This window comes from Petromyzon marinus, chromosome 23 (assembly GCF_048934315.1).
Source record: "Petromyzon marinus isolate PM22_M1 ecotype Great Lakes invasive population chromosome 23, UKy_Petmar_22M1.pri1.0, whole genome shotgun sequence".
Classification (NCBI taxonomy): Eukaryota; Metazoa; Chordata; class Hyperoartia; order Petromyzontiformes; family Petromyzontidae; genus Petromyzon; species Petromyzon marinus.
The window spans coordinates 5972391-5988941 of record NC_133689.1 but is presented as its reverse complement, the minus strand read 5'-3'; the positions used below and the strand labels follow the sequence as shown (position 1 = coordinate 5988941).

Below are 16551 nucleotides of genomic sequence, written 5' to 3'. Positions count from 1 at the left end.
AGTTTTTTTAAATCGAATTAGCATTTTTTATTTAATTATTTTTAATTATTTTCTATCTACGTGACTTTACCGAAAGAACCAAAGAATATGAATTCCTGCAGTCACGAAAGTTTTAAATCTAGAGTCATTCCCTAGTTCGCCAGGTGAAGGCGGCACAGCAACCATGTTTCGTAAGTATGGGATGCAGTGTTTCCTCCTCGCTCCAGGTTCCTCCTACACGTAAACACTCAATGATTGGACGATACCATCTTCGTACGCAGAGGACTGCAGAGCGTGGGCAACTGTTTGGTAGCGCCGGCTCATCACCGCCGCTGGCTGCCTGCTTGTCTGTTCTTCCTCCTCGCACCTGTGAGTCATCCTTAATCTCACTCTCTCTCTACGACAGTGTTCTGTTCTTCACTAGATTTAAGAAGGGGGGGGGCACTTTCACCGATAAGACAGTGCGAGGGCCGCCACACCATTGGGTTTGACAGCACGATGGGGGGGGGGGGGGGGGTGTATTCCGATTTGTGTTATTTTTCGGGGAGCCACCTAGGGGCCGCTAGTGACCCGCGAACGCCGCTCGACAAGATCGAGCGAATCCCGGCGCGTCCTCTGGCGCGTGTTACACGAATCGAAATAATCATCAATGACTAATTATTTGTACGATTTTTCGCGAGTGTTTATGGCCCCCCGGGGGCAGCGGTGTCGTAGCGCGAATGCCTTCGATGCCCTCTCGCTTGACGATGAACTCGATCACGTCTGCGTGGCCTTGCGCGGCTGCCCGGTGCAGAGCCGTGCGCCCTTTGTGATCGCGGCGGCTCAGCACGTCCGCTTGGGCGCTCAGCAGCTCCTGCAGTCCCTTCACGTCGTTGTGCTCCACCAACTGCAAAGGCCACAGACACAGACCACCCCACACCCAGCCAGCCAGCCAGCCCCCCCGGTGTTGGGGCGAGTGCCTGTTAGGGAGTAGCACCGCATGAAGGCTTGACACGGCACACGAGCGGGTGGGTGGCCAGCACCACGTCCGACTGCCTTTGTCTGCCGAGTGGCGAGATTTACACACTGCACCAGTCACTCGTTTGAGGCCGAGTCGACCTAGGGGAGGCCCAAGACCGGTTCGAATAATCGTCACTGGCGGTGACCGTGAGCGGGAATCGAACCCGGGTAGTCCGGGTTTGTCGCTCAGCGCGCCAAATACTGCACAACCGCTTTCACAATTGCAAAAGACAAAGGTCGCCTATGAAAGCCAAAACGGCACACGAGGGAGTGGGCGGGTGGCCAACACCACACCCGACCGCCTTTGTCTCCCCAGTGGCGATATATACACACCGCACCAGGTACTCATTTGAGGCCGAGTCGACTTAAGGGAGGCCCAGGACCGGTTAAAATAATCGCCACTGGTGGTGGTCGTGAGCGGGAATCGAACTCGGATGGCCGGTTTCGTAGCGCAGCGTGCTAACCATTGTGCCACCGCTCCCCCACACGCACAATGCACGTATGTATACACCATGTACATGCCTCCTTGCACACAGGCGCATGTGTTCATACATATACACGTATGCACTCTTGGTCACACCCACATGCACACGCACGTACATGCACATTTGAGCACATACGCATGCTGTCATACACACGTGTGAACGGTCACACACGAACACGTGCACGTGCATTTCCACGCACATGCACACGTAAGTACATGCATGCATGCTACCATACGCGAATGCAGTAATTATCGTGTTGGTTGTGGGGGGTAGTGGGCAAGGCATTTCGGTAAAGAAAAAGGAGATAGTATCACTGACACATGGTATGACTTGCATATGGTACAAATTACAGATGGGATAACTTACAGACGGTACGAATTACAGATAGTACATTTTAAATGGACGATAATGCACGATGCAGTCTATAATGCATTTAAAAATGAACGAGAATGACGTGTGTTGTATATTTTTCCGTGAAAGCACAAAACCCGTTTTCAAAGCACTTTTAAACACTGCGTATAACATCAACAAACGCCTATGCATGGCGCTGAGAGCAGAGCTTGAATTAAACAGAATTATCTAATCAAGATAAAATTATCATTATCTACGGCAACAGTAGAACCATCATCATCAGCATCAGGAAGAGGCAGTAGCATCAGAATCGGCACCGTCTGAAGTAGCCAATCAGCATCGTCTTCAGCAATGCAAGAGAAGTTTGCCACCGAATTATCTTCACCGTCACGGCCACTGCCATCATCATGGTAACAGTTGATGCACTGATCATCATACCATTCCAATGAGCTAAGATTCACAATAATTCGACCGAACAATATTTAATCTATTTTTATTTTTTTTACAATGAAATCCTGTATTTATCAAAGGTGTTTTAATTGCCGTGAGTGAGTTCGCGCATAAGTTTAAACAGAAAGAGAAACACACCCTTTTCCCCCAAGACATCAGGCTAGATATCAAAAAGGGAAACAGAAGATTAAAAAAACTGAAATGAAATCTCCTCTGCATTCGTGAATAAGCATTGGAAAGCAAGCACGTTAATCCGCGGCAGAGATAACACATCTATTTAATGGTGCACAAAATAGTCTCACTTGCCAACACATGTCTTATCCGTAAATAAACTCACCTTGTCTGGCATAACGGCGTTGTGGTTCGTGATGCAACGAAATCTCAACGGCATGCTGCGGTCGTCCGGATTTTTTAAATTATTATCACCAAATGCTGTCCGTTGGCCGTGTGTGTGTGTGTGACAGAATTATATATATGTCCTTTTTAGAGCCGATTTTATTATTTTCAAATGCATCGAAGGGTCGTGTTACTTTGACAGGTGGTCTCCACAGATATCCAAAAGCCAAACAGAGTGCGTGCAAACATCCAAGCCACGGAGAGGGGGTTGCGGATGGACATTCAATAGCGACCTCTGGCTGATGGGGGAGACCATTTCCTGTTGTCTTAATAGGAACACAACGCACACTAACCCACTCTTCATAATAAAGGTGTTTTTAGGTTAGATCGCGTTATTTATAATGTGTCGCAACCATCCACCACCCGACATGGCCAATCAGTAAAAAAAATGTGTCATGTTGACAAAAGACAAATAGTTCACTACTTTAGCCCACCAGTGTGTTGAAGAGTGAATCCACAACATTCACAATTTGAGTACGACGTTTCGCTGGAAATTACATCCAGCATTTTCGGGCGATTTGACAAAATAGTGAAGCCATCCACCTGCTTCCGGTCTTAAATAGTGCAGGACGTCATTATTGTTGAACCCCATCGGGGTTCGAGATCAGAGGCGGAGGTGTGGGTGTATGCAATTATGTAATATAGCAGGAATCAGCCACTTAGCATGTGACTCACCTGTAAGGAATTGCAGTATGTGTTAAACTAACCCACTCTTGTGAGTGATAATCAGGGTGCTGCTGTTGTTTCAACTTTTATTTGATTTTACCCGGTAAGTCCGACTGAGCTATCTAGCTCTTTATCAGAAGCGAGCTGGCTATCACAAACGATACTTTAACGCTAAGTGGCTCACGGTGTGGAAATTGATAGCGGCGAAATACTCTTAACGCGCGTTTATAAACGTGGAGGGGAAAAAAAACGTAGGTCTCCTGGAAAAAAAACGAATCCCAGCGACCACGGGGAGAACATGCAAACTCCAAATATACAGGCGTCGGGGTCGAGGTTGAACCCACGACCTCCTGCATACCAGGCGAGGCAGTTAACATCTCGCAAGGAGACCGCCTCCTTGTGGTTCATTCGTGCTGGAGCTGCAACAATTTCATACTCAGGCCTTCCGAAGTATGACATTGCGATCAATTTTCCAGCTTGTGGGTGAGATCGGTTGGTACAATGTCACCTCCGACGAGCGCGGTTTGCCTACGTACGGCGCCATAGAAGTTCAACAAACACAAACAGTCGAGTACTTTCATATCCATCCGGGCGACACACGCGAAGGAGCGGCGTGGCGGGGTGAGGGCGGCGTACAGCGCGCTGATGGCGCAAAATCAGCACCTTGAAGAGCTGTGCTGGACTCTGGGACATGTAGCACACGGGGCCGTCGATGGCGCTCTCCTCGTCCACCGAGTCCGAGTTTCCCCTGCCCAGGCGCGACCACAGCTTGAGCAGCATGCGAGGGCTGTCCTGGCCGGGCGACAGCGAGCCGCCAACGTCGCCGGCTCCCTTCGAGGCGCCCAGCGCCCTCTTGGACGCGTGCTCCCAGCTGCGAGCGATGGAGGCGCAAGGCGCGGAGCGTCGCGGGTCAAAGAGGGCCGCGGTGGCGGTGGACGATCGTGGTGGGCTCGAATCGGTCCGTGCCGAGGTGTTAAACGCGTGACACCCCTCCTCCTCCTCCTCCCTCGTCCCCCCCCCAATGGAGCCTCCCGCACACGTGCGATTTAACGCTCGTTAAGGGGAATGGACAAACATCTCAAGGCCAGCCTGCGGCTTACAATATTCGTTTCTGCCACCTCCCCGCAATACATATTTGCCTTTGTTGTTAAGTGATTGTCATCGGTGATGTGTGCTCTTTGGCAGCGGGCAAAATCCACGAAAGCCTTAAGCAAAAGCATCGGATATGTGCGCAGACAACGCTCGTCGTGTTACTGTGTGCACAGCACTCGCTGCAGGCGGGCGGGGGGGGGGGGGTCTTTATTTAATTGTGAGAATGACGACGATGTCAATTCGCTTCGTCCACGACTGTTAAACGCATCTGGGAGGACGTTGACAAAGGTGGAGATGGAGCGGTGGAGTAAGTTCGTGTGCAGGTGCTGGGTGGATTAAGAACATCGCAACATCGTGGCGACGTCTCGGCCAGGCTTCCGTCCAGCAGTGGACTGACCATGACCACCAAGTTATGATTACGAATGGGCCATTGTTCTATTTGAGTCGCGGGCATTTCTGCTGCCCGTGTCGACGATGTTTTGGGGGGCACGATGGCGCTCTTCTCGTCGAGCACGTGGCATGTTTCAGCTACAGCGAGGGCGATGGTCGTCATGCAGTGGGTTCAAGTAGGAACGGGAACCCGTTACGAAGAACAGAACCAGCAAGGCGATGAAACGGAACCAATTGAAGGGGGGCTGGGGGAAGAAACCCCATTCGGAACACAACACGCCGAGCGGAGCATGAGAGTACTGAGCGAGCCTTTCCGTTTGCACCGTCACATAGTCACGCTAAGATATTTTTATTGTTCATGTTTTTTGTGTTTTTTTTGCGGTTGCACCCGATTCAAGAGCCGAATGGCTCACAGGGCTATACCAAATAAATGAAACTGGAAAACCGGAAACTGAAAATGGAACAATGCATGACACAGGAAAGCCAGTTGTAAATACAACTCTATTGCCAATTGATTTTAAAATCTGATCCAGAAATCCCAGGGAAACTATCGAACTGCAGACCAGTATCTAGCAACTGAGGCGAGTTCCATGCCAGGTTCACAAATTGAGTTGCCACTAGCGTTGTGCTGCGGATTGGAAAGCTGATTAAGAGTGTATGTGCGTGTTATGTGTCGCGCATTCATTGGTAGAGTATTACCCAAACACGTTTACCTACTGCAGGCCTTGCGTATGAATAAGTCGGTGTGTACGCATGCGATCGTGGGTAACAGACCTTAACCCGCTGAGCGACAACAACCGGTGACCTAGGATGCAATTCCCAGCAATGCACACCGTCAGTAGCAAGCGATGTACGAACAATTGTGTCCTGGGTCTCTCATAGGTCACCCCGGCCTTAAATGCATATCCGCAGATGGGCATTGCATTGACTACACCACCCTGCTGTGCGCCGTACCGGCTGTAATGAGTGCTCGTTTAGGAGGCACCTCCCGCCAGACTGTATGGCTGCTATTTGTGTACGCGTGGATTTGTGTCTGCATGCTCGTGTAAGGCAGCGGCAGTGTAGGCGTTCGCGTGCTGCCAAATACGCACCCGGCGCGACCCGAGTTCGAGTCCCGCTCACTGCCAACGCCAGGGACGATTATGCGAGTGGGTCCTGGGCCTCCCTTGGGTATCTAAACATCGCCACTCGGGGAGACGAAGGCAGCCGGGCTTGGTGCTGGCCACCCACCCTCTTGGTGTGCCGTGCCGGCCTTCATAGGCGCTACTCGGGGAACGCCACATGCCCCAAAAGTCTGCTGAGGCTATACGGGGGACCTTTGTCTTTGTGAGGCAAGAGGCGCGATGCGTCGTCTCACCGCTGCATGGCCGGGCTCGCGGTGTCGTCGGTCGGACGAGGGTGGTCATCACACTCCAGGCACGTGGACAACTTCTGTTTCACGTCGCACGGAGGGTGTTTCGTCATCGTGCTGTTCAGGGGCTGGCGTTTGCAATGAAACGAAGAAAGAAACGGCACACAGAGAGATTACTTCTCTTGCTGGAGCTCTCTCTCTCTCTCTCTAATGCATCCACTCCCATGCTCTCCGCTCCAGAAAGACAGCACCCTCCCACCCCCTCCTCCCCCAGCCTCTGCACAGTGAAGGGTTCGCTCCTACACTGCTCCTGCCTCCCGAAGGCTGGAATCCCCTCCCCGCAGCCGACCGTGCTGCCAGTCCCCCTGACAACATGCGAGTCCCGGCACCAAAACCTTCTTGTGTTCCGTCCGTGTCATACGTGTAATACTTCCCCTGCCGTCTCGTACACGGGACATATGTTTGTACAGCGCCTTGAAAGGCAGCTGTTTTTAGATTCTCTGTGAATCCAAATTGTATCGTGTGTGACGGTTTATTTCTATGATGTGTTTTCAGTTGGACACATTGCAATTATATTTTCTAGATTCATTCTCTGGGCTGTAGAATAATTCCACTCGTTGCCAGCTATAAAATACGAGAATCCTCAAAACAAACAATCATTTTCAAACTCCCACCGTGAGTATTTGGTGATGTTGCTGCGCTGGCAGAAGTGCGCAATCACGATTCACGAAAAAGAAAACTCTAAACATTCCTCAATACATTATTTGCGTGCTATGAAGAAAGGCCACTGAACGAAATGTCACCAAGTATATATATTCAATTACGAAGCTACATTGCTATTGACGAACGTGATCCGTTTTTGTTGTTGTTAGAACTAACTCGTAGCCCTCACGTCCTCTGAATGTGACCGTCCGTCCCTGCCAGGCAGCCAGCCAGCCAGCAAAACTTTTTTTAAACCGAATATACAGAAGTTTGAAACGCGACGCTTGAATCGATTCGTGACCCTGCCAAATATTGTTACAGGTGTAGCTATCAGCACCGCATGCGGCTGTTGTTGCCTGACGTTTGACGCAAAGTGCACCGAGAGGAATATTAGTGTAATAAATTGTCATTTTTTTCCTGGGTAGTAAGTGTTATTTCCTAATTGCTTATGCCTAAAATGTACGGAAAAATGGCTATTATTCCCCATAAACTTTGCTTTTGTGACCAGGACAGTGATATTTTGAAATGTACCTATTTTCAATGAGAAAACTGCCGAATTTGTGTTTCTTCGTTCACATAAAGTGAGAAAAAACCAACATGAATCAAAACTAACATGTATTTATGCTACACAAGATTTAGACATCAAGGCGCACTACCACAGGCGGGACTGGCCACAGCGGACCTGGTTCTCTGTAGGGAGGAACAACGTCAAGTGGGAGCCACTGGTGGACCCCCGGAAGGTGCTGATGCCACCACTGCACATCAAATTGGACCTTATGAAACAATTTGTCAGAGCTATAGATAAGGAGTCGGCAGCCTTCAAGTGCCTTCAAGACTTCTTCCCTAAGCTGTCTGAGCCAAAGGTCAAAGCCGGTGTCTTCGTCGGACCACAGAAAAAGAAGATCCTGGAGTGCAATGAATTCCCCAAGAAGCTCACTAGTAAGGAGAAAGCGGCTTGGGACAGCTTTGTCGCAGTGGTTCGTGGCTTCCTGGGCAATCACAAGGTCGAAAATTACGTGTAGCTGGTTGAGACTTTGGTGAAGAACTACGGCACAATGGGCTGTAGGATGTCCCTCAAAGTCCATATCCTTGATGCTCATCTTGATCAATTCAAGGAGAACATGGGAGCGTACTCGGAGGAGCAAGGCGAGTGCTTCCACCAGGATATACTGGACTTTGAACGCCGCTACCAAGGACAGTATAACGAGAACATGATGGGAGACTACAATTGGGGGCTGATTCGTGAATGGGGCCGTCCATAAATGACGTCACCTAGGAGGGGGGGGGGTCAGATATTTGTGACGATGTGTGTCGAAGGAGGGGGGGGGGGGGGGGGGTTGAGAAATGTGACGTCACATAAAAATGCGCAACTTTAAATAAATATAGACAACGCGTTCTACTTAATTAAGTATACTTTTTGATATTTTTTTCTCCTACAACATCAGAGTGCAACGCCACATTAAATACGCACTACAATGACAATAGTTTAAAGCGATTTGAAGCATATTTACATTTTTTTGGGGGGGGGGGACAGAGCTTTGTGACGTCATATTTGATGGGGGGTCTGACTTTTTGTGACTTCGTGTGACGAGGGGGTGGGGGGGAGGGGTCAAAAATCGTCCAAAATCGCGTGACGTCATTTATGGACGGCCCCAAAGTGATTTACATTATAATCGTAAATCTAAAAAAAACTACTCACTTCTAAATCTTTTATAGTAAATTTTGTATTACTTTAGTATAAATACACGTTAAGTTTGATTCACATGTTGTTTTTTTCTGACTTTACGTGAACGAAAAGACACAAATTAGCCCGTTTTCTCATTGAAAATAGGTCAATTTCTAAATATCACTGTCCTGGTCACAAAAAGCAAAGTTTGTGGGGGGGAAAAAAAGCCATTTTCTATACATTTTAGGCATAAGCAATTACGAAATAACACTTACTACCCAGGAACAAAAAAAATTGTGTTACACAGTGTTATTGTTCAATGCTGAGTGCGGTTTAGAGGAAGACCACACCAGGTACAAACCACGTTTTGCCGTTAATCTGCATGCCGACAGTAGACCTTTGGGATGGTATTACCGTTCACTTAGGGCAAGCGCTCTTGCTCTCACAGATGCGCGCTAATGGACACCTAAACCCGATAGCATCTAGATCCGCATTCTATAATGGAGAATTACAGCACTGAGTTAATTAGCTACTGATTTAAAAAAAAACGAGTTGTCATAGCAAGCAACGAGTCCGTGGCATTCGCGTGAGTTTTGACGACGCTGTTGTTAAAAGCACACAGCAAACAGTCTCCTTGCACGTGCAAGCGATGGACGTGGTGAATTTTAAAGAGGTTTCTCGACAGTTTCAGAGGATGCATGCTCAGCACTCGGCCAAACTCGGAACGCCTCATGTTGGTTAATTCAGTGATTGAGATTTGTACAAAATATAACTTCGGACGATTAGTCACTTCAATCAATTTTCGATCCGATATTTGGCACGTCAGTCGATTACTTAAATAACACTGTGTAATAAATTGTCATTTTTTTTCCTGGGTAATAAGTGTTATTTCGTAATTGCTTATGCGTAAAAAGTATATAAAATGGTTATTATTCCCCACAAACTTTGCTTTTGTGACCACGACAGTGATATTTAGCAATTTACCTATTTTGAATGAGAAAACGGGCGAAATTGTCTCTTCGTTCACATAAAGTCATAACGCAACATGTAAATTAAAATTAGCATGCATTTTTCTAAAGCAACACAAAAATGAATATAAAAGATTTAGAAGGGGGTAGTTTTTCGATATTTATGATTAAACTGTAAAACACTTTGACGAATCAGCCCCCAAATGTAGTCTCCCATCATGTTCTCGTTATACTGTCCTTGGTAGCGGCGTTCAAAGTCCAGTATATCCTGGTGGAAGCACTCGCCTTGCTCCTCCGAGTACGCTCCCATGTTCTCCACGAATTTATCAAGATGAGCATCAAGGATATGGATTTTGAGGGACATCCTACAGCCCATTGTGCCGTAGTTCTTCACCAAAGTCTCAACCAGCTCCACAGTTTTAGACATTGTGATTGCTCAGGAAGCCACGAACCACTGCGACGAAGCTGTCCCAAGCCGCTTTCTCCTTACTAGTGAGCTTCTTGGGGAATTCATTGCACTCCAGGATCTTCTTCATCTGTGGTCCGACGAAGACACCGGCTTTGACCTTTGCCTCAGACAGCTTAGGGAAGAAGTCTTGAAGGTACTTGTTGAAGGCTGCCGACTCCTTATCTACAGCTCTGACAAATTGTTTCATGAGGCCCAATTTGATGTGCAGTGGTGGCATCAGCACCTTCCGGGGGTCCACCAGTGGCTTCCACTTGATGTTGTTCCTCCCCACAGAGAACTCGGCCCGCTTTGGCCAGTCCCGCCTGTGGTAGTGCGCCTTGGTGTCGAAATCTTTCGTAGTCATTTTTGTATTACAGTACTTGATATAAAAACATGTGACTTATTTTATTCACATGTAATTTTTTTCTGACTTTATGTGAACGAAAAGACACACATTTGTCTGTTTTCTCATTGAACATAGGTACATTTCAAATATCATTGTCTTGGTCACTAAAGCAAAGTTTGTGGGAAATAATAGCCATTTTCTGTACTTTTAGGAAATAACACTTACTACCCAGGAAAAAAATTATAATCCGACATCACAGCTCCTTGTGTAGGCACATTGCTTTCCCGAATTACATCTACATCATTCACCACTCGTCATACAAATTGACATTTAATGGATATCCATAATAGAGGTTTTTTTTGGGGTAAGATCGCGTACATATATGAATGTGGTGTTAAAACCCGCCACCACTAGTGACGAATTTGCACGTTCCGTTTACGTGACAGCCCTTACTGGTTGGCTGTGTCGGGTGGTGGCGGGTTTTTACGGACACATTTCTATATTTACGGGATCTAACCTACAACCCTCTATCACGGACGATATTGGTCGCGAAAGCATACGTGTTAGATTTAATGGTTAATTGCTTGAATCTCTCCTCCGCGTAAAAGGGTTGATTGCTAGGCGCACGTGCCGATTACATCAATTACCATCATTAGCATCGCCGGGGACGCGGGCCAATCTGTCAGCTGGCAACGCACACCACTGGGTGGGATGGGTGTTGGGGGCGGTAAATTAACGAACCCCGCGGGCCATGTTCACAACTCACAGATTATGTCACCGCAACCACATAAAATATTGGGGGGGGGGGGTCATCTGTAGCAGCTACTTCTGCTCACTTGAGTGTGGGGGGGTGATTGGTCGAGAGGGTTGAAGGGAAAATGCAGGAAAGGGTGAAGGGGGATCGGGGATTTTACCTTGACTCCACGGGTGATTCGGTGTGTTTCAGAAACGCCCCAAAGGGGAATGGCCACGCGTCTGGCGCTTCCCTACACTTTAAAAAAACTAAACGATGTTTTTACTTATATCCTTTTGTCGTTCGGCAAAGTCACGTAGATAGGTTCAAAGAAAATTACAAAAAAACTACGACGTTTCGATCGCAACACGTGCGATCGATAGCAGCCAAAATTACCCCGAGCGCTCGTTGATGCTCAACGTGGAAGGAAAAACCGGAGGACCCGGAGAAAAATACAGGCGTCATGATCGAACCCGCGACCTCCTGTATACCAGGCGAGGTAGTTAACATTTCACCACCCCTGCGGCGCCCTCGTACCAAATGAGAAAACAAAACATCTGGCTTTGTAATGCCTGTTTCAGACTCCGCAGAGAGTTGTTTAAACAAACACATTAGCATCACCCGACCATAAACAGAATGTAGTGAACGGCGCATGAGAGAGAATGAGGCCGAAACAGTAATACCGCAGCAAGTTAATTTCCGCTTGGCGTCTCAATATTTGCCGAGCGATGGCACAGCATCCTCCCTTGCCCCCGACACGCAGCCAGTTGCTCTCCGGACACAACCACCGCTCGCTATGGAGGTGGTGCCATCGGCATGGGCAAAACTTATGCGGCCAAGACGGGAAAAAAAATAGATGCGCAGGTCCCCGTGTAGCTAAAGAGGCCCCAGATTCGTGAAAATAGAATGGTGAATCAAAATACCAGCTTAAACTTTACGCCTACGTAAAAAAAAACTCTACTGTTTTTTTTTTACAGAAGCGGACCTGGCCACAATTGATAGCTCAACGAAGTGGCCGCATCACGTGGACATTTATAGCAGCCAAATCATCTAAACGCACGTTGATTCTGAATGTGGAGTGAAAAACTGGAGGACCCGGAGAAAAATCCACGCGACCACTGGGGAGAGAAAGAGAGAGAGACACGCAAACTCCAAATATACAGCAGCAGGCGTCAGGGTCGGGCTCGAACCCACGACCTTCTGTACACCGGGCGAGGTAGTTAACATCTCCTAGCCACCGTGGCGCCCCCTTATTTATCCTTTAAAAATATAGCCCAAACTGTAATACGGTTAACATATGTACCTTGTCCAGCTAATAATGTGTTTAGTCACGTGGTCCCTAACTGGATGACATCGCAAGTGCAATGGGCTCTCACGCAACGGAGTTCCACGTACACGAGCAGCAGCAACAGCAGCAGCACGCGTTCGCAATGTCCTCTCACTTAGGGATGTCATTCGTGGATCTCTGATTAATGAAGAAAGTCGCAAAATCAAGGCCTCGAGATGGAACCCTCAGATGATCCAAGCAGAGATGTTCGCGTTAGGCGTTGATCTGCTGCGGAAGTATTAAGTTACCAAGCACAGGAGTTTGATTGGTTTATCGTGACGCTTGTTTACCCGGGATTGTTGTATCCCCTCTGAGCCTCTTGAACTCACGACTTCTTTTTTCAGGAGGCTCCTGCCAAAAGGTGATGCCCGGTTTGGGGGTAGCGATATACCGGGCAATAACAATGCGATGCGAAGACGCCGGGCTGGCCCCAGGACACGCTGGTTGGACGATGTCGCTCGGCTGGCCGGGGAACGCCTGGGAATTCCCTAGGCAAGGCCTAGAGTCTGTGTAGTTAGTGTTTAGTGTAGTAGTATATAATGTAGTAGTGTATAGTGTAGTAGTATATAATGTAGTGTATAGTGTAGTAGAATTCCCTAGGCAAGGCTAGAGTCTGTGTAGTTAGTGTTTAGTGTAGTAGTATATAATGTAGTAGTGTATAGTGTAGTAGTATATAATGTAGTGTATAGTGTAGTAGTTTACAATGTAGTAGTGTATAGTGTAGTAGTATATAATGTAGTCGTGTATAGTGTAGTAGTATATAATGTAGTGTATAGTGTAGTAGTGTATAGTGTATAGCGTAGATAGTGTATAGTGTAATGTATAATAGTGTAGTAGTATATAATGTAGTGTATAGTGTAGTAGTTTACAATGTAGTAGTGTATAGTGTAGTAGTGTATAGTAATGTATAGTCGTGTAAAGTAATGTGTAATAGTGTGTAGTAGTGTATAGTGTATTGTGTAGTAGTGTATAGTGTATAGCGTAGATAGTGTTATAGTGTAATGTAGTAATGTATAATAGTGCAGTAGTGTTTTGCCAGGGTAAGGGAGGTGTCGACTGCCACGACTCAACTCGCTGTCGCCGCGACCCTCACCAGCACAGGGGGACTGAGAAACAAACGGAGTAAAATAACATAGGACCACTGCTCGCACGTGTTCGCCGAGTGCATTGTTCATATTTGTTGTAAGGCAGCGTTACTCATTTATTTAAGCAATAGCACAGGATCTAAAATTTCGATTTAAAGCTTTCGTGACTGCAGGGATTCATCTTCTTGGTTCTTTCGGTAAAGTCACGTAGAATGGAAATAAAATAATACAAATTAAACATTTTATTATGTTTTATAAAAAATATTTTTTTATTATGTTCTATTTTTATTATTTTATTTCCATTCTACGTGACTTTACCGAAAGAACCAAGAAGAAGGATCTAAAATGTTAAGTCATAATAAACCGGTCGATTCAAATCAACTTTCCTGGTCGGCATATTAAAACTAAGAGTAATATCACAACGCACAGCGCTGCATGCAACGTAACTCACTGTCTGTAATTACACACGGCAAACACTGCTGTGTATGCACGTTGAGCTTATTTCGCACCGTACGTAGCCAACCGCGCTAATCGGTGGTGCGGGGGAAGGACAACAAACTAAGCACAAGGAGCACTTTTAAAGAGACGAGTTTTGCAAATTAAAAGTGCACAGTTCCAGTGGATCCCTGATATCGGAACGAAGAGCGTTCCAGACGGCCGCAGAGCCGCGTCTGAAAGTGCGCTAAGCGGCGACCCTCTTTGCTTGATGATCATTCGCCAAAAGCCGCTGCGAGGCTGATCGGAGTTCACGTGATGGTTTATTGTCCTTGACGAGATCAGCGTGGTAAAGAGACGAGCAAGTTAGCTGTGCATCGAACTGAAAGGCTTGCGCAAAGTAAGCATACTCTGCGACAAATGCGACCGACGATACATTTCTACAACACGTGCACGCACGGCCGTACTCTTTGGTTCTTTCGGCAAAGTCACGTGGTTAGAAATAAAATCAAACAAATCGCGACGTTTCGATCGCAACACAAGCGGTCGTCATCAGGCAAAGGGGTCAGCCTCTAAAGGCAAACTGTTTATAAGGGTTTGGGGATGGGAGTAGCCCAAGCGTATGAACAACACCAGGAGCACGGGCGGTGCACGAGTGTCAATGCAGCAACAATGCCAATGCAGCAACAATGCCAAATGCAGCAACAATGCCAAACGCTGGGGATGCGGGGGGAAATAAACTCGGAAAAAAAAACAATAGACTAGTACCCGGCAGATAAACCCTATGCAGCCTTGAAACACTCTAAAAGCGAAACACCCCATTCGTGGCACGGCCCCGTGCCGCGAGTTATTCGTTGCAGCCAACACGGACCCGTTGCACGTGTGCGAGTCTGCACGCCGACAGTTTTACCTGCAGCTCGTAAGACGACCACGCCGCGAGAGACATTGCCTTTCTCCCTCCTCCTCCTCCTCCGAGTTTCACGAGTTGAATCCCAGGCACGTTGCTCGCACGCTCACGCACGCGCACGCACGTGGCAGTCGTGATGAGCGCTCGTCACCACGGGGGGGGGGGGGGGGTCTCGACAACTCACCTGTAGGCTGGGGCCAGCAGCTTAGACCCCAGTTTCACCGAAGCTCAGAGCCCGCCTACTTGTGGGAAGAGAAAAATAAAAATTTGATCGCCGCAAGCGATTGGTTTTTTTTATCTCTCGCTCTCTCTCTTTCTCTTCCCCCTAGACGCGCTTGCGTTACAAGCGGCGTGTCTGTGCGTGATGCGCCTGCAACTGTGCGTGCGTGTGTGTGTGCTCGCTAACAGCGCTTGCACACACGTCTGATAGGGTTATAGGAGGGGGGGTATATCTTTGTCTCTGTGTGCCCGTGCACCTGCTGCGGTGAGCAAACAACGGCACTTGGGGTGAGACAAAGGCGCGGTCGGACGTTGAGCTGATGCTGGCAACGCGACTCCCATCGTGTTGGCGTGCCAGCCTTTATTGGTGGTCGCCTAAAGCACTTGCCCCAACAATCTGCGTCGGCTGTGTGGGGAATATTTGTCTTTTGCGTGAGCCTCCGGGAGTGTGCCTGTGTTGTATATCCCTGTGTTTACATGCGCGTGTTTATACTTGGATGTGCCTGTGCGTGTATGTGTGTTCATGTGTTTATGCTGGACTACATAGTGACGGACCAGCGGATGCGAGCCCATGTCCTTGACACCGGGACCTACCGTGGAGCTGATCTGCCCACTGACCATCGACAAGTCATCTGTAAGATGCGCCTGCCATTCTTCCACTCCGGTGGTGGGTGTACACCCACGACATCATTCCAACCTAAAGTGGCCTGGTCTCAGTTATCTGATGAAAGTTGCAAGCGAGAATTTCATCATCGCTTGCGGCTGGGATTGGCATCGTTCGCGACTCCTCCTGATGTCGAGGGTAAATGGGCGAGGTTTAGGACTGTGGCTCATGCAGCTGCAATGGCTGCTTTGGGTACGCGGTCCAGACCTCCCCAGGGACCCTGGCTGACAGAGGAGGTTTTCAGGATTTTTGAGAAAAAGCGACAGGCCCACTGTCATCAGCTACAGAATCCCACGTCAGAGAATGAGGAGGCTTACCGCAGCCTTCGCTCGGAGGTTCGGAGAGCCGTGAGGCGCTGCAAGGATGGGTGGTGGTCTCAGTGGCCAGCGATTACAAATCTCTATTTAACTCCATCAAAAAAGTAACCTGCAGCGCCACACCTATTACCATCATTAGGGGAAAAAACGGTGAACCAATCTCCGACCCCCAGGAACAGGTTTGCAGATTTGCTGAGCATTTCTGTGAGGTCCTGGGGAAGGGAAAATCCCTCAGCCAGGAAAACATCGTGGCACAAAGTGAGGATGACCCAGCTGAGGCTGTGGTGCCTCAAATATTGGAAGAAGTCACCCCTGTGAGTGGCTGGCTGAGGTGCCATCTGCTGAGGAAGTACTGAAGGCGATCCGGAGTCTGAGACCAGGAAAGGCAGCGGGCAGAGATGATCTCCCAAGCGAAATGCTGAGGGAGGGTGGCGTTTGTGCACAGACTGCCGTATATGACATCATAACAATAGTCTGGACCACTGGACGGGTTCCGCAGGATTGGAAGGATGCCCTGGTGGTCCCCCTCTTTAAGACGGGGGACCGCACAGACTGTAACAACTACAGGGGCATCT

The 16551-nt window shown here is 48.2% G+C and overlaps 1 protein-coding gene across 1 annotated transcript; it reads right to left on the bottom strand.

Annotated features, from left to right (window-relative positions):
* Nucleotides 1-16: 16 nt before the first annotated feature.
* Nucleotides 17-15837, bottom strand: LOC142925671 (uncharacterized). The gene is made up of 4 exons (XM_076068982.1): nt 14780-15837; nt 6166-6287; nt 3990-4197; nt 17-865 (listed from the first exon to the last, which is right to left on the bottom strand). The coding sequence occupies exons 1-4, from the start codon at nt 14813-14815 to the stop codon at nt 626-628; spliced, it is 606 nt and encodes a 201-aa protein (XP_075925097.1). The 5' UTR covers nt 14816-15837; the 3' UTR covers nt 17-625.
* Between the last annotated feature and the right edge of the window lie 714 nt (nt 15838-16551).

Excerpts from the sequence above, each read along its gene's own strand:
- LOC142925671 (XM_076068982.1), bottom strand. The coding sequence starts at position 14,815 with ATGTCTCTCGCGGCGTGGTCGTCTTACGAGCTGCAG. Across the intron at positions 4,198-6,165 it reads GCGAGCCCGGCCATGCAGCG|CTGGGAGCACGCGTCCAAGA; the intron begins GTGAGACGACGC and ends CATCGCTCGCAG. Across the intron at positions 866-3,989 it reads GTCCAGCACAGCTCTTCAAG|TTGGTGGAGCACAACGACGT; the intron begins GTGCTGATTTTG and ends TGGCCTTTGCAG.